The sequence below is a fragment of the Hirundo rustica genome, chromosome 4, assembly GCF_015227805.2.
Source record: "Hirundo rustica isolate bHirRus1 chromosome 4, bHirRus1.pri.v3, whole genome shotgun sequence".
Taxonomy (NCBI): Eukaryota; Metazoa; Chordata; class Aves; order Passeriformes; family Hirundinidae; genus Hirundo; species Hirundo rustica.
Genome location: NC_053453.1, coordinates 49,791,186 through 49,808,883, shown reverse-complemented (window position 1 = coordinate 49,808,883; position 17,698 = coordinate 49,791,186). Strand labels below are relative to the sequence as shown.

Below are 17,698 nucleotides of genomic sequence, written 5' to 3'. Positions count from 1 at the left end.
TGTGGATGATCACAGTGATTATCTACCCTGAGTGTCTCCTGTCATGGGACACAGGAACGACATGGCTACCAGCCATGCTTTCTGCACACTAGAAGCATCTTCAGCTCTGTATCAGGAGTAGTCATACTAATCCAGGGTTACCATTTGGGTCTTAGCCAGGTATCTGCAGAGCACTGCAGATGTTTTTTCCCTCGCTGAGCAATGGCTGTACATGCAGAAGGGATCAGGTGAGGAAGACATCCTGTTAAAGATTGGTTGCACCTAGGAGTGGGGCTTGTTGGCTTATCGGTGCCCTGTACACAGGGGCAGTGCAGACATCCTTGAGCTCTAGTCGAGCTACCTGGGGTCTGTTGCCAGCTGCTCAGGAGCTGTAACAGTGAGCCAGGCTTTTCTGTCTTCCTGGTGTAGAGCCTGCTCATGTATTACGTGGGAAACAAGCAAACTGCACAGTCATCATCATCTCTGTGGTGTTGAAAGGAATTACAAGATGATGGACTGAGCCAGTGGGAATGTATGTCTTCTCACCATGAGCATGTTCTTGCCAAGACCCAGCTGTGGGCATTTGAGGTTAGAACTTTGAAAAAAAGGCGTCAAAACAAAGCAAGTCCTCACAGTAGGCAGTATCCAAGATCTCATAGTTGCCTGTGGGCTGCACAGAACCTTGTAACTCTCTTAATTTATGAAGAGGATGAGCAAGTTTGAGGACATCAGCATCCCACAGTCTGACTTCAGAAGTGCATTGCATATACCTACATGTTTTCAATGAAGACAGGAGATGGGAGTTCTAAAAACTGCTTAATTAACTGCAAGGAAAGCTGCATTTTGCCAGAGTTGCTACAGTAATCCTGTCATGGTTGTGTAATGTCAGGAGTGACAGTCTGTTGTTTGTCTGAACTTCATTTAGCACTTCATTAGCCCAGGGGCTGTTAAAAGCTCATGGAAAAGTGTGAGAAATATGTTTATCTTGACTAATAATTAGAAGACATTCTTGGAGTTTGAGAGTAATTTATTGCAGACTGATACTGCCTGGAGAGTTAAATATCAACTTTGACCACTTTAAGACAAGTTGTTAATTTACTATTTCCTACTGATTGTGTTCACCATTGAATTTCTCTTTCCTCTCAAAGGCTTGATCACAGAGAACTCTTACAGTGATTGAATAGTGGGAAACCCAGAATTACTTCACTTGGAGGTCACCATTAGCAATAGTATCCTGGTTTGTGCTTTCTTTGGGCTTTCATGCTGTTCATTTGCCATCCACAAGCTGATTGCACTCCATTAGTACGCATTCGAAATAGTTTGGGAGATCCTGTTGCAAGAGCTTGTTTGGTTCCTCTTCCACATTCTCCTCTGTCTTTTTTACCTGTGATTTTCGGTTCTGTGTGGTGGATCATGATAAGAGCTAGAGACCCAAAAGAGCTCCAGTATCAGACAGTGGCTCTTGCTCTGATGTGGCTTTGTTGTTTCTGAGGCTGAAGTTCATTACCTCGGTACTGTGGAGCAACTTCATGTGCTCGTGCTGTGAGCTGTGTTGCACAGTATGGAAATAATAAGGTTACTCAGGTCAAGATTCCTCTCAGGGAGGAGAGTCAGAATGCAGCAGTGCATGAATTTCCATATTGAAATGTTTTTCCCAAGAAAGGCTATGCAACATAACCACTAAATGGGTACAGGAAGCACCTTCCTGTAACCAGATGCTATACCCTACTCTGCTGGAAGACATAATTCGCCTTCTTCCCTTCTCTCTTCCTCCCCCTTCTCTTCATCTGTTGATTTCTCCCAGGTCTCGGTGTGCAACTTCACTTTGGAGAGCTGATCTGGGTCCTTTCAAGTGTAAAACAGAATTGTTTAAGTGTCACGATTGGAAATCTGATTAATTGTGGTGTAGCTTTCTTCATTGTGTCCAAAAGGGGCAGTTGCTACTGAATTAAACCTATCAGCATGGATTTTTTATGAGCTGAAGTGCTTTGCAGGAACTATGCAGGAACAGGCAGACCTCTTTTAGAAAAATTTAGGTCAACTTCTAGATGTAGATTGGTACCATGAGCAAGTTACAAGAGAAGACAGAAGTTTCTGCAAATGATGTATCTGGATGCGGTCAGTCAATTGCTGGATTTAATTTCAGTACCAGTAGTTAGTAGTTGTTATGCTAAGGTCTTACTGGGTTGGGTTTTTTGTTGTTTTTTTTTTTGACAGGTCCAACCTAGGTTGATTAATCCGCTGAAGAATTTGAGACGTCTTGGTCTCAAGCTTGTGGCAGAGTTTTTTTCTGATTATGAGACCTACAGCTTTACTGTGGAAGAGATTGATGCAGTTTTCCATGCTGTGGTATGGCCTCAGGTAAGTATTTCTTGTTTTTCCAAATAACTTGTTTGAAACATGTACCATGCAGAAAACTCCAGCAGTACTGGAGTCCATCGTGTCAGCTATGTCCATTGCTAGATTGGATGTGACCTTGAACAGATGCTGGCATCCAAGTGTGTCCATGCAAGGCCAGTTTATTGGCTCATATCTGATTAGTCCTGGAATAATCAAGTCACAGATTAAAGTACAAATTAATTCATCTTAATAAAGTGGATGCCATTTCTTTGTTCTTTAACCACAGAAGCAGACTTCTTCCTTAGATGCCTTAGGGAAGCTAAATAATACAAGTCATTTCTAGGTGCACTTTACTACTTTTCTGTGTGACACTTGTTGAGTAGGAGACTGCAGGAACAAAGGCTGCTGCAGGAGAGGAAGGACCCAGCAGGGTCTGTCAGTGGGCTATGTGGTCTTGTGCCTGCCTGCCAGGAGTTCCATGTGAGCATAGTGACAAAGCACAAGCTTGTGGCTTTTATCAGAGTAAGATCACCTCTGAGCTTGAAAAATGCGCTGTTGTGAGATGGAGAGAGAACACAGAATTTAAAATTAAATTGTGCTGTCTTTGTCAGTGCTATGGCTCTGGGGTCAGGCAGTGCCTGTACCAGCTGCTGGGTGGTCTCTGCTCTAAGAGCAGTTGTGTCCATGAAAAGGTTAACTGAGTAAGAAGGGCTAACTCCAGGAGTGCTCTTCCTCAGAGGCAGTTGAGATATCCAAATGTCTGACTTCCTAGCAGCAGAAAAGCCTGTTAAAGAGCACTGGTACAGTCTGTGAAGCCACAAAGCTGCTTCTCTCTAAATATTGTGTTTATTTCCTCCTACATTGTTTCTCTGCTCTACCAGTAACAATATGTGATGTGTAGTATGGTTATGTGGACAAACAGTAGATAAAATAGTACCAGGAAGTGCATATAGCTCTGTATTGCACTGGGCTAAGCAACAGGGAAATGCATATTCTTGATTTGTCAATGGAATCTTCTTAGAGCCAGGGGGAAAAGCAGTGAACGTTTATTGCAGTTCCAGAGCAGGTCAGGCTTTAAGTCAAAGCACTTAAAGCTTTCAGAGAGCAAGGTATTTGCAAATTCTGAATAACTCTGAACAAGATGTACTATTGCTACTAAATAGTTAGAATGCCTCTCATCCTTACATATGCCAGGAGGACAGACAGTTTTGAAGCTTGGATGGTAGTACAATTCAGAAGCTCCCTCTGGAGTCTTTTCTTGTGAACTTCATGAAGATTTGGTTTTGGCAAAAGAGTTGTTTTGACTTGTGTGTTTTCCTTTTTTAAAACTACAGAACTGAGGTGTGTAAAAAACTTATGGAGAGGGCAAATTGTTTTAAGCCTGTTGGATCTGCAGTTGGAGTTTGCTGTTGTTCATAGCCCAGGATTTTGCTGCAGAGGCTTGTTAGCCTGCACAGCAGCATTCCTGCAGGGTTGGATTAATGGTTTACTCTCCATTTTTTATCATTCAGGAAATCTCTGTTTTATGTAGTGCAATAATATTACCAGCCTTTGGGACAGGAGGAGATTTTTAAGATCCTGGCTGTGATGGTCAGACCTGCCTTCTTTTCTGTTATGCTTAGGTCTTGAGCAAACTGAGCTAGTCCAAACCCCACATGCACCATTCTGCCTGCTGCCCCTGAATGCGCTGGAGCGTGCTCTGCCTGTGCGTTCACTAGTGGTGCCCTGCCAACAGGCCACCGGTGGCCACGGTGGAAACCCACCCGTGACTTGGGTGGAGCCTGTTGGGTTGTGGAGTGGCAGAGAGGAGGGTGCACTGGGTCACCTTAGCCTGGGTCCAGTCATGAGGGAGCAGCAGCTATTCTGTGGGGCTCAGGCTGGGTACCTCTGGGATTGTTTTGGACACAGAACCCTGTTAGGAGATCCCATTCAAGGGATACAGTACAATGTTCCAGCCTCTCCAGTGAGGCCGTGGAGATACAGACCAGCTGCTGCAGTCAGGGCATAGGAAGTGTGGGAGGAGTGAGTTTTGGGTGCTGTGCTTGAGATTTCACAGGTATGTCGAGAGAGGTTGCTAAGTCTCTGTGGCAAATGGGAGGCATCATGGGATCTAGTTTCAAGGGGAGAACGAAAATGGTAGCTGGAATACTGTATAAACAAGATTGAGATGATCTAAGGAGTCATTTGACAAATATTGAGGAGGATGGGAAATTACTTTATAAGAGGTTGAAATTACTTTATAAAAGAGATAAACTATAGAATGTGAGGTCTTTGTTAGAGATGAGGTTTTTAAGCGGCTTTTTTTACTTATGTTGCATTGGTATCTGATTTTTCTCTCCTTTAGGTCTGCAGATTAGCTTCAGAAAGTCAGTATTCTCCAACTTTTCTGCTCAAACTCATTCACACCTGGAGTAAGAACCCCAGGTAAGTGTTCTTCTGGCAAAGAAGCCTAGGTACTTCTGAATACATAAACCACAAAAAATATCACACTAACAGGCAGTGAATAATTGTGTCCAAAACCATATTTTCTTTTTCCGTTAGACTCTCATTCTTTTGATAGCAGTCAAAGCAACTGGGAAGCTTTCCAGTTTATGCAAGAATTCACTTTTTAATAGGCTGCTTTTTCCATATATTAATAACTTAAGCACATATGCAGCCCAAATCTAACTCACAGTGAAGAGGAGGTCTGACTTCTGAGGATATGTCTGTCTTGACCAATGACTTCTTAGTCTTGCGAGGTGAAAAGTCAGTTTTACAATATATAATTTCATTCATGTTTTTGTGAGTCTCTTTTTCTTTCTATGCTATGAAAGAGTGTGGGCAAGTTCAGCATAGAATCTGTGGCTGAGAGTCTGTTACTGAAAGTTGTAAAAAAACTTTTTTGGTTCAGACACTGTGAGAAGTTCCAGCTCAACTGTGTTGAGTGATTTTTGCCTCTTCCACAGACTCACTGTTTTTCCTTTGCTAAAAGTATTTGGTGCTTCTTTTGAGATACCTCATTGGTAGGCATGAAGACCTTATATACAAATCTCTGTTAAAAATGGTGTTGGATCACTAGGTTAGGAGCAGACTAAGAGGAGACTCAGGCTGTGGAGAAAGGATTAGAAAAGGGACTTGAAACCTGTCAACCTCCATTCATTGTATTTTTCATGACACTGTTCTGGGTTTTGTGCACTTTTTTCTTGGTTGAAGTGGAAAACAGTCATTTTTTGTGTGACTTCTCACACAAAGAATTATGAGCTGAAAATTCTGAACCTGATTTTCACTGCACCTTTTTATAATCTTTCTTTCAGGTATTTCCCTTTGCTGGCCAAGCAGCAGCCAGATCATCCAGAGAGTGATATACTGACAAATGTGTTTGCTGTGCTGTCAGCCAAGAATCTGTCTGAGGCAACATCCAACCTTGTGATGGACATCGCTGATAGCCTTCTCAACAGCCCAGATTTTGAACCCACGGAGCAGGTTTCCAGTTTGAGCGTGACTGACTGTGTTGTCATGGCCACTGGAGACGTGACAGAAGGTATGCCTGCCTGAGAGTTCTGAGAGACCTGTTGGGTGCTTTAGATGGAGGTGTTAGATTATGGCGAGGTTGTCGACACTGGCTAAGAATACTGGGGAAGACGACCTCCCGGCAGAGATGGAAACATCAGTGTATGAATTTGTCTTATTGTGCTTAAGAACTGTAAGTCCTGCTTGCTCAATGACTCATGAGATCCACATTTGAATTGTTGGGGTCCTGAGCATGGAGATATTCCTTACGAAGAGGGAAGTGCTGACCTGTTCTGTCTGTGAAGCTTTGACTGGTAACAGGTTCAAGAACTACATTGCTGACTTGGCTCTGCGCATAACACCACGTTTTATATAAAGGCTCCCTTCCTTCATGTATGAACATGATCCTGTATCAATTCGATGTTTAGTCTGCTCCCTGACAGGGAGGACCTAGCATCTTTGAGAGTTAGTAGACAGAACAGTAGTGTGCTCTGTTTGAAGCTGTGGAGACACCTTTAACCTACAACACTCAAAGCTAGTGGAAAGGAGCATATGCCTTTGTTATGGCAGCTTTGATATTACACAGGAAGTCAGTGGTGGAATAAAGAAAACCACATCTACAAATGCTCCAGTCATTTTAGGAAATCTTACTACTTTTAAGGAATGTTCTTGGTACCTTCCGATAAGCCAACACTTATGAGGGCTGTTACTGAAATCTGTGAGGAGAATGGTGTGAGCTTTCTTTGATGCCATCTCAGACATGTTAGACTTGGTCTCGGCAAGGCTGGTGCTTCTTTCCAGCCACCAGCTGCCCTGCATGTTCATAGCTCCCATTTACTTATTCTTCCACTAATGAAGCCTCATTTTTCCTAATTTCCTCTTTGTATAGGGTTGGATCTCCATCATATTTCTTGCAGCAGAGTTTCTTGGGTGTTGCTAACTGTGGTACCTCTTACAGAACCCCTCAGCCTAGGTTGCCGATTGGTCCTGCCTCATGTTCCTGCCATACTTCAGTACTTCAGCAAAACAATGTTAAATGTGGAGAAGGTGAAAAAGAAGAAGTACAGAGCTCAAGTCAGCAAGGAGCTGAGTATACTTTCCAAGTAAGTGATTCTTAGAGCCTGAAACAGTTAAAAAGGAAAGGAGGGAGGAGGGAAGAAGAAAGAGGTTTATTGTAATAGTTTCCAAATTAAAAAACACTGTGCCTCAAACTTTTTAAATGTACAACGGTTGTAAATACCTGGATCTGTCATTGACCTTGCAAATTGCTGAGGTGGTAAGTTTTCAGAAGTTGATTCTAGGTGGTTGTGTTGCTGGTACTCAAACCTAATGTCTCTTGAGGGTAGAAAAAGGTGCAGAAATGCCTGCAGTCATGTGGAACTGAATGCTTAGACTGGGACTGTGAATTTGGTAGGTACGTTCTGTTAGCCTGGATAGGCTCACAAAGCCTTGTGAAATGACACTATTGCTGACACATTTCTTTGCTCTGTACTGGTGATTGAAATTATATAGAAGAGTAAATTACCTTGTTCAATTTTGCAGGATCAGCAAATTTATACAAGAAAAGAGCCAGAATTCAGTGCTTGTGAGCCTTCTCCTCCCTTTCCTTTATCAGAGTAACATGGAGCAGGTAGGTAAAAATTACTTCCCCTCCCCCACTAGACAACGTTTTTCTTTTAATAAAGTATATTTGTTTGTTTAAGGTACAGTTAAAAGTCTTGTTGATTGCATCCCATTTCTCATTATTAGCCTGCAGTCAAGTCTTTGTGTGTTTGTGGTTGTGTTGGTTTGAAAGACATGTATCTGCTAGGGAGGGCCGGGGCCTCTCTAGGATTGGGGAATTCCAATCCTTTCCCTCTAAATTATTATAATTTAGAAGATTAAAGAGGCTTTTAAGGCAGGACTATGGGGAAAGGAATAACAGTTCTTTACTAGTAAGTATAACAAGGCAAACAAACAACAACAACTTCAGCATTAATAATAAACAGAACCCGGAACCTCGAGGGGCTTTGTTTCACAAAGCCTGGGGCAGTCTGATCCCTTGGGACCCCGAGAGCACCAAGCTGGAATGGTGGAACACTCCTGGGCTGGTGGCTGGAAAGGCAGGATGTCCCCAGCAGGCAAGGGGGTGTCCCGGCAAAGTGAGCAGTGCTGAAGAAGCTGCAATGGCCGGACAGGGCTGGCCCAGCTCCAGCAGGGCAGGTGAAGGGACTCCGAATTCCTGGGCACACAAGCAGATGATGGTAGAATTCCCAGGACTGGGCTTTCTGTTAACAGTGGACTCCTCCCGCAGCAAGCAGCAGCCTGACAGTCCTCTCCAATGCCGAGAGCAGGAAGAGCCCGCTCAGCTCCCCCAGCCCTGTCCTTTTCCCTCCCCCAAATTTATGTGGTCTTCCCCCTCCCTCAGCCATGTCTTTTGTGTGGGTCAAGTACCCTCTAAGTACTAGCACTTTGTTTCCTAGTAACTTATGGGGAAAAATTCTTTGAGACAAAAAGAAACAAGCCTAACCCTCAACAGTAGTCTGCTCAGAACGTGGTGCCGCTGCCTGTTGACGTGCAGTACTCACCCAGAGGTGCCAGTGCCCAGACTGATTCTGTTCCCCCTTTTCATGGGGAGGGTCTGCAGAAGTTATAGCAGAGTCTTTACTTTCTTCATCGCTGTAGTCAATCCACCAAATTGCTTGCAGTGTTTGAAATATTTGCTCTTCTTCACTGTGGATTTTATGCACCCCAAAGCCAAAGCCACAGCATCTCTACAGCAATGTGAATACATATGGTTGAGTATGTAGTACGTGCGGTGTACTGGGCAGTGCTGCATTAGTCTGCTGCAGGATAAAAGGCAAAGGCAAACCGTATGCAGTACTATTTGGGGGTTTTAAATCTGTAAATCATTCGGGGACCACATGTGATTTCTGTTGAGAGAGATCATACAAGAGCTTCTTTACTGTGCAGTGACTGGGCCCTGGAACACATTGCCCAGAGAGTCTGTGGAGTCTCCCTCATTGGAGATACTCAAGAAGTGTCTGGATGCAATCCTGTGCCATGTGCTCTGGGATGACCCTGCCTCAGCAGGGATGTTGGACAAAATTGACCCTCCATGGTCCTTTCCCACCTGACCCATTCTATGATTCAGTGAAGTATACGGTGCTGTTAATGTTCAGCTCACATATTCAAGAAAGACTACTTTTTGAAGCTCTATTAGTTCTCCTGACCCTTGAGTTGTGGGGAAAGACACATAAGAGAAGTCTTTATCATGCTGACAGTCATGTCTTAACACTGTATTGTTTCTAATTGAAAGGTTGCAAGTACTTCTGAGAGATTTGATGATTGCATTGTGTCCTTCTAATTCTTTGTTCTCATTCAGTATCTCTAATCTGAATAAAGTACAGCAGTGTTCACTTCATGTCTTGAAATATGTCCCAAGGAAATTAAATAATCTTTTGAGGTTTCAATACTAATTGAGAGTTATGTGTCTCTTTCAGAGTACGCAAATTGACATTCTGGAAACGGTGCAGAACTTGCTGAGGCATTGCTCAAACCCTACAAGCTTTCTCAAACCACTGGCAAAGCTTTTTTCTGTCATTCAGAACAAACTCTCTCGAAATAAGTTGTGCTTGGTATTTCAGGTATTGCGTTTCTACATCTATGCTTTTTTTTAAATTTGTTCTAAGGTATCAAGAACAAAGTAATAGCAGTACTTATCTTTGTACATGACTTTAAAAACCTTTGTAGTCTACTTCTTCTGTGAAGTGAAAATAACAGAATTCTGTGTGATAGAAATTAATGAGCTGCACAAAGATTTGTAAAAGTTTTGGCTTACAGCCTGGTTGATGTGAGCCTCACCAGGGATCTTTAGTGTAAGAGAAGCCAAGTAAAGCACTTGAAGTGCTTTAATCCTGCATGTTGATGAAATAAGAATGGATTTCAGTATCCTGAAGATGATTTTTATTTGTATTCTTCTCTCACAGTTTATAGTAGGCTGTTCTGTGTTACTTTGAAGTGACTTACATAACTTAGCAGTAAAACACAGAAAACCTTCAGTGTAGATACTTAGACACTTAAAACATATCCTCCAACCTACATAAGAAAGGCTTTTATGGAGATTCTAACAGGAGAAAGACTAATGCTGCTGCTTTATTTATTTTTTGTCTCAAGTGGTAAGTCTTGAGTTATCCAAATTTTTAACAACTGTAAGAGTTAACTGGGGGTTTTATGTTTCTTTTTAGACTTTATCTGACTTGGACACTAAGTTGAAGTATATTACTGATGTTGTTAAGGTATGCACAGTTCCTTTGCTCCCTTTTGCCCCCAGTATGGTTTGATCACATTTCTGTCATTTTTCATTAACAACTTGTTGCTCTGTCTTAGGTGAATGCCTTTGATCAGCGACATCTGGATGATATCGACTTTGATGTGCGTCTGTCAGCATTTCAGTCAATCACAGCCCACATCAAGGAAATGCAAACAGTGGATACTGACTTCCTCATCCCTGTTATGCACAACTGCTTCTATACCATCCAGGTTGGCTGAATATTCCTTCTCTTGCTATATGCACCATGTGTCCATGATGAATCTAACTTTCAACTTACTTCCATTGGCTGTTATTTGGCACCACGTAACATTCAGGAAGTATCTTTAGGTATTCGTACAAACACCTTTTTGAAGTTTTGTCTGTTTCTCTGTTCGTCTGTGTGTCCCAAAAGGAAAATACAGTGCAGCACAACTTTCTGTCAGCAAGCCCTGGAACGGTTTAGTCATTTGTACTGGATATAAGGCACATGGCAGGCTTGAAGGATTGATTTTCTATTTGTTATAGCATATTCCGCTACAACAAATAGAAAATCGTGTGTGCGCCTGCCGGTAAATCTAAAAGGTTTTTGTCTGGTGGGCATTAATTTGGTAACTTCTATAGGAAAGGTCCTAAAAGTTTCTGAGTCTACAGGACTTGTTGTGTCCAGTGATATTGTTCTGTCCATGCTTTTGGGAAGAAAAAGGTGTCATAGCCAGACTCACGTGGTGCCATTTCTTCATCCACTCAGCTCGGGGATATGGCTCTTAGTGACAACGCAAGCCTTTGCTTGACCAGTTTTATCCACCGACTGGCAGAAATCAACCACACAGAAGATGAGTACAAGGAGCTAATCCATCACACTCTCCTGGAGTCTGTGAGAAGGGGTTTGAAGAGTAAGACTGAGGTAAGACAGTGGTATCTGATCACACATTTCCTGCTATCTTCAGGTTAATGAGGCATTTTTGGGGTGAGTTCTCAAAGTCCGGCATTTTTGGGGTGAGTTCTCAAAGTCCCCTACTGGGTTAAGAAGTGCCATATAAACTTACCTTCATTTGAAGCCTTATAAAATTCTAAAAAAAATGTGTTTCTCTGCTGCTATTCAACTTTTCTTAGTTGTATCTCATTCTTTGGAGGTGAGGCTTTAATTTATATGCAGTCCATAATAGGTGCATTTGTTGTTGCCAAAAATTAGGACATTTGACTGAAACACTTGTAAATGACAGCACTGCTGTTCTCAGGAGTGTGTAGCAGCCTTTGCAAGGGATATTTAATATTCACTGCTTACTATTTGTAGAGCATCCAGCAGGACTACACATCACTGCTTTCCTGCCTCATTCAGACGTTCCCAACAAATCCCGAATTCCAGGATTTGGTCCAGCTGACCAACCGCCATGATCCTGACATGGATTTCTTTGAGAACATGAAACACATGCAGGTAAAAGACCCAGGCATTTCTTAGTGCCTCTCTCCCCCTGCCAAGCAAAAGCATCTTACTGTGAGGGTGTATTTTGCAAAGCATCTGTGTGGTGTCTGGGAAGAAGTTGAATCTGTGTCATTAGATACTGTTACAAAAAAGAGGGATGTGGACATCATCAGGAGTGACTGAGAATCAAAGTCATCTTTCTGTCTAGAAATCTCAGGTTTATGATAGCCCACAGTCAGCAGTATCCTGAAGATCCCTCTGACAAAGGTATGGAATGGGTCTCCGTTTTTTCTGGTGTGTTTCCTGCTGCTCTCAGTCTGGAGGCTCTGCAGCCCCTTCCCATTCACAAACCTTTCCAATATAAATGTTACACAAAGCCTGGTCTCCTGATTTTTCTTACAGCATGAAAATATATTTCTTCTGCTTTCAGAGATGTAATCTGAGATAGTCTTTGCTGTATCTGTAGATATATGCAAAGTTCTAAGTATTTAATTTGTTATTTTCTCTGGTCTTTGCATCTCATTGTAGCAACTGCTGTTTGCAGTTGCCTCCCTTGTCTAACACCTGAAGATGGCACAGTCTTAAGATTGTGAATCCACAATGCCATTGACTTGGAATATCAATTGAGGCACAAGGTGAAAGCCCAGAGATTTGAGGAAAAAGACGTGCCTTGGAAATTACTGTAATATGTTTATGCCATTACCTAAAGCTGGGACATTTTCAGAACTGCTGGATGTAGGTGCTCTCTCATGCTGTGACTCAAGCACCATCTCATTCACTGTCTCCCACGTCTGACTCAGATCCACAGGAGGGCACGAGCTCTGAGGAAACTGGCAAAGCAGCTCACTGAAGAAAAGCTTGTGCTGTCTTCTAAATCCCTCCAGAACTACATCATGCCTTATGCTACAACTGCCATTTTCTGTGAAAAAATGCTTAAGGTAGGCTCTTTTAATTGAATGCATCCGCTTGAATATTTTCACCTTTCTTATATACCATTTATCTTAAAAACCTAACCTCTGTGAAACAAATGGTTAACAGACAGTTGTGATAAGTTTGTGGAATGAGTGTCTCCATTGTGGACAAAAGTGCTGTGATGGTTTTGGTGGCAGAAAGAGGGTTTAGAAAGTGCAGATGCAGTCTGGGCCTGATCCTATATCTGCTGAACTTGTCCTGCCTTCTCAAAGGTTGATCTCTTAACTGTTTGGGTTAGGGTTTTTTGTTTTGTTTTAGTTTTTTACCTGGGGTTTTATTTGCCTTTATTTTTTGTAATCAGCTTATTTTTTTCCCCTCTGCCTCCAAACTTCTGTCTTCTTGTTTAGTTGTGAGATTAGTTACTCTTTAACAGTAGAATGTGGGAATAAAGTCTGCGCCTAGTAACAGAGATGGGAATAAACACAGTTTGCTCTGGATTTAGAGGGAAACTGCAGGAATTGGCTGAGAACATCTGAAATCAATAGCAGCTTTGTAATTAAAATCTGAAGGATATTTTTTTAGTCACTTTCAGTGAAATTACTTGCAATTTCCGTGTGGATAGACTTTCCACCTGTGGCTTTGAAAAGAAAGTTTCACACTTCAGTAGTTCCCTGCACACTACCAGGAGAACAGCAGACTTGCTTGTGTCAAGCCAAGTAAATGTCAAATTTGCTTACTGTCAAATATTCTTCTGAAGCTGAAACAATTAGAGCGCAGGCACAGGACCCAGCCCCTGCAGCAGTGCAGGCTGTGCCCCTCAGTAGAGTGACTGAGTAGCTCTTCGACCAGAGGGCAGTAAAATGTGTTGATTGAAACTTAGGTGAAGAAATAGATACATTTTATTTCACATCTTAAATGGCTTTATAGTTGATCAGCATAGCCATGTGTTTGTTGGCAGATTCCTTGACTGTTTCTTGTTCTTAGTTCTTAATACAAGTGAGTCCATAGGCTTAAGTATGTGAGAAAAGTTGTATGTGTGCAGAAAAATGTGGAGGAAGTGGGTCTGGAGATCTCCTTGATGGACTGTGATTTATTTATTTTTTTCCTAACTTGGCTCTCAGGTGGAGATATAAAAATGCTGAATCCCAAGCATCCTCACTAGACAGATGTTACTTCTGTCTCTTGTGGCTTTGAGTAAAGGATGTTTTAGACACATGACCATTGTGAATGCTAACAGCAACTGAATTTCTCTCTTTTGGGCAGCATGAAAATATGGTAACAGCCTCAGTTGAAGTTGTTGGAGCCATCTGCCGACATCTTTCATGGTCAGCATATTTGTACCACTTAAAGCATTTCATCCATGTCTTGCAAACAGGACAGATCGGTACAAAGCTGGGAGTCAGGTGGGTATGGTGAGCAATGCTGCTGCTCTGGGTTTTTTCAAAGACTGCTTAGGCACAATTCAGTGTTTTTAGGAGCATTACAAGGATTTTAAACTCTTCCCTGAGATGAGAGATTGCTGACTTTGAGGTGGACTTAGGCAAGTGAAGGTGGGCATGGCTTGCTACCTGCAACAGTGAAGTTTTAACTTTCTTACACCGTGTCTCACTGAATGCATGGCAGCGGTTCTGTCAGTCTGTCCCTGCTCCTGGGACACCTCCATTGCTCCAGTACCACTCTGTGAGGTTTCACAGTGATCTAGGTCACAGAATGCATGTAGCTGAGAAGTAACCAGTTTTTATTTTCTGGGGTTTTTCAAGATAAACCTCCTTGCGGTGCAATGTCACTAAATCTGATGTTTTCCAAAAAGTGCTTGTAAGATTTTTCTGTTGTGTTTGTCTACGTATCCTCTTCTTTTTGGGCAGAGGCCTGATCTTTCTTCATGTTTTCCTTCTGCAGCTTATTAGAGACAGTGCTGGAAGCCTTTCACTTTGACCATAAAACGCTTGAAAAGCAGCTTGTGACTATTGACAACCAAGGTGAGCTTTTTGTGTCTGCTTGTTAAAATACTACCTCAAACTGCTCAAATGTAGCTAATCAAAGTTTTGTCAAAGTTTTACTTCTGACCTCAGCTGCTCCCCTCTTTTTAAAATGGACATACTGGAAGCTAGTGTTGACTTGTCTCCTCAGGAGCAGATTTTCCTCCTGTGTGTTGACAAAGTCAGGAGAGGTGTAGGGCGTCATCTCCACATTACCACTCCATTCCAGGCGTCTGTAAGCCGAAACAGTCCAGAACCTCTGTGATTCTGAACAATGTGGATGCTGACACACCTGAGTTTTTTATCTTTGATGTTGGCTGCCCTCATGGTTATCTGCAGCCAAGATCTCCTCACCTTGCTTCCCTCATCATTTCACGGGATGAAATAATATCTTCAGCTTCTTCACTATTGAGGCTACCTATGTTGGGACCTTTGGGTGAAGGAGGAGGATATCTCACAGCTGTCCTTGTTGGTACCTCATGCCTTCTGAAATCCTCAGTTCTAAGTGAATGACAGTTCTTTACAGTTCAAGCACAATGACTTTTGCTAATCTGACTATGGGGTACAGGCACAGAGTAACATAGTTTTTGCTTTAAACCTGGCCCTGAGGGGTGGTTATCAGAAACCAGCAAGCCAAAGCTTCTTTACCCAGTAGAGGAAGCCTGATGCTTATTGCTGATTTGCTGTCACTGATGATAGGTGGGAGCTTTGTCTAGAACCAAGCTGTCATGGGAGTCTCAATTAAGGGCTCAGGTTTTGTGTTCTCCTGTATTTACCTGTACTTTTGGCAATTACTTGATAGAAGCTGCTGCCATGGACCTTGAGCCAGTGGTGGAGGCTGAAGAAGCCATGGAGCTGGAGCAGAGTGAAGGGGAAGAGGAAGAAGTTGAAGAAAAGAATGGGAAAAATCTCTCTGAGAAGGCAGTAGAACCTGAGCAAGCAGCTGAACCATCTGAAAATGCTGAACAAGTGCCCAAACCTGTTTCATTCTTACCCCGAAATAAAGAGGAGCTTCAATGTCTGATCAAACATATTCAAGAAACTGTTACAGTCAACATCTTGCCTAAATTGCACAGGTGTATTGTTGCAAAGGTGAGGAGTTGACATTTGCTAGGCATTTTGTAGGGCTGCTACTTTAAGGATTGGGATACTGCTTCAGAGCCAGTGAAAATGTAACACATTGAAAAAACATAGATGGAACTCGAGAGAGACCATCTGAAAGCACAAAAAAGGCTTCAAGCCCTTTTCTGAGTCAAGGAGATTACTGACAGACCCTCTGGTCCGTGTGGATGTGGTTTCTTAACTTCCCTGCTGAGAACAGTCTCAAACTACACAAGTGAAATGGTTCATCTTGTCCAACCTCTTAAAGAGTTCTCAGCCACTTGCTACCAGTGTAGTTTCTGTATTGAAAACGCAGGGATTTGTCTCACCTGTCCTTTAGTTGTCTAGGTTTTTCCTGCAGTCACCAGAGGATAGCAGCCTGCCATACTGACCTCTTTGCTGAGAAGAAGCAGGATTTGTTTCTGTGTATTAAAAGTGCATTGTGTCTTGCTCTCTTAAAAAGGTTAAAAGAGATGAGGAGCACAAGCTTGTGAAATCCAATGTCGTGAATGATGATGAGGTAGTTCGTGTTCCATTAGCTTTTGCAATGGTCAGAATGATGCAGTGCCTTCCCCAGGAAGTGATGGAAGCTAACCTACCAAGGTAAATCCCAGTGGGGCTCCTTAAATCCCAGTGGGGCTGTTCATTGTGCAGGCACCTTTCTCAGGCTGTGGTTATGTACACAGCTGAAGTCAAGAGGGACATCCTAACAGACCTTAAATACTTCATTTGGAAATTCCTGTTCCTAGTGACACGCACCTCTGCACCTCAGCATTTGACTTCTGTAAATCTTTACATAAGAGCAGAGCTGTGGATCAAGGTGCAGAAGCAGGGCTGGTTGTGCTGGGAAAAGAATAATGTACAGAAAACAGTAAAACATCCTGAAGGACAGTAGGTGTGTGTATGCCTATAAAACCTCTCTGTGAGGTTCGCCGTGTGTTGGTGAGTGCAGCCTTGGTTGTCAAACAGACCTGAGAAGCAGCCTTCTTGGCAGTGTAATTAGTTCTGTTCTGCTTGGAGATGAACAAAGCTGTCTGTCTTTGTTTCCAGCATATTACTGAAAGTCTGCACATTTCTGAGAAACAGATTTCAGGAAATACGGGACATTGCCCGTAACACCCTCATTAAAATCACTGAAGTGTTGGGAGTGCGCTACTTTCTGTATATCTTAAAGGAGATGCGGTCTGCACTCATCCATGGCTATCAGGTAATGCTGAAATTCTTCCTCTTCTGCTCTCTGTAGGCTTTTTTTTTTTAATGTATTGGGAGGCGAATCTAAAGGGAAATTGCTATCAAAATTGTTTTACACTGGTAGAATAGCTTGGTATAATGCAAGTAAAATACTGTTGTGAATGCCTATATCAGTCTTTATTTTGCCATGCCAAGTGTCACATAAGGGTCTGTACCCTCAAAGAACTGAGAGTCTAAGCCATTTTCCTAGTGAAGAGTTGAGGTATGAAGGGGAAGAACGAATTTCTGGTTCCAGTAAGATTAGAGGAAATCTTTCAGTAAGGTCATGAGGGCTAAGTAGTATCTGAGGGGAGTTGCCACGGAGACTGCACAGACAGTGTGTGGTGATGCTAATTGAAGGCTTGCTTCCTAGATCCAGACCCAAGGCTATTAATTCATCTTTCCTCTTTCCATGGTTTGGGTTAAAAATAATTTTTCATGTGAATCATTTTTCACATGAATTACCTCAGTGGAGTAGCATGAGCTTCTAGCTGCTGTAACAGTGAAAGCACCAATTAGAGCAGCCTAAATATATCAGTAAGAGCACTGGGGAGATGGGAGATTCCAGTCCTCTTGCCAGTACATGGTGGGACAGGGAACCTTTTCCTGTTGCCACTACATGGATTCTCATCCTCCCGGTGTTTTTTTTTTTCCTGTAATGAGGGCTCAAGTGCAGTGTGTGACTTGAGATGTCTCTGGTATGGGAGATGGGTATGATTAAAGAGGTCAGTGCAGAAGTTTGGAAGCATGATCTGTTCTCTTTTTCTCTAGCTCCATGTGCTGACTTTCACTGTGAACCTGTTACTGAAGGGCCTTACTACCAGGCTCAGTGCTGGTGATTTGGACCCCTGCTTAGATATCCTGATTGAGGTAAAAGCTATTCAAGACTGAAAGAAAAAGCACCCTGAAGTGCTTGGGACATATTCTGAGAGGGGAAGGTTTTGTGTAGGTTGT

At 42.6% G+C, this 17,698-nt stretch overlaps 1 protein-coding gene across 1 annotated transcript in view; it reads left to right on the top strand.

The window, feature by feature from the left end:
• The window catches only part of UTP20 (UTP20 small subunit processome component), a 64,711-nt gene that overhangs the window by 31,068 nt on the left and 15,945 nt on the right, over positions 1 to 17,698 (top strand). The window contains exons 28-44 of the mRNA XM_040062469.2: positions 2,197 to 2,340; positions 4,664 to 4,743; positions 5,613 to 5,839; positions 6,767 to 6,911; positions 7,351 to 7,438; positions 9,291 to 9,434; positions 10,035 to 10,085; positions 10,177 to 10,329; positions 10,848 to 11,003; positions 11,394 to 11,534; positions 12,323 to 12,460; positions 13,698 to 13,837; positions 14,334 to 14,413; positions 15,216 to 15,505; positions 15,978 to 16,117; positions 16,565 to 16,721; positions 17,516 to 17,614. Coding sequence (XP_039918403.1) covers positions 2,197 to 2,340; positions 4,664 to 4,743; positions 5,613 to 5,839; positions 6,767 to 6,911; positions 7,351 to 7,438; positions 9,291 to 9,434; positions 10,035 to 10,085; positions 10,177 to 10,329; positions 10,848 to 11,003; positions 11,394 to 11,534; positions 12,323 to 12,460; positions 13,698 to 13,837; positions 14,334 to 14,413; positions 15,216 to 15,505; positions 15,978 to 16,117; positions 16,565 to 16,721; positions 17,516 to 17,614 — 2,373 coding nt within the window. The remainder of the gene's footprint in view (positions 1 to 2,196; positions 2,341 to 4,663; positions 4,744 to 5,612; positions 5,840 to 6,766; positions 6,912 to 7,350; positions 7,439 to 9,290; positions 9,435 to 10,034; positions 10,086 to 10,176; positions 10,330 to 10,847; positions 11,004 to 11,393; positions 11,535 to 12,322; positions 12,461 to 13,697; positions 13,838 to 14,333; positions 14,414 to 15,215; positions 15,506 to 15,977; positions 16,118 to 16,564; positions 16,722 to 17,515; positions 17,615 to 17,698) is intronic.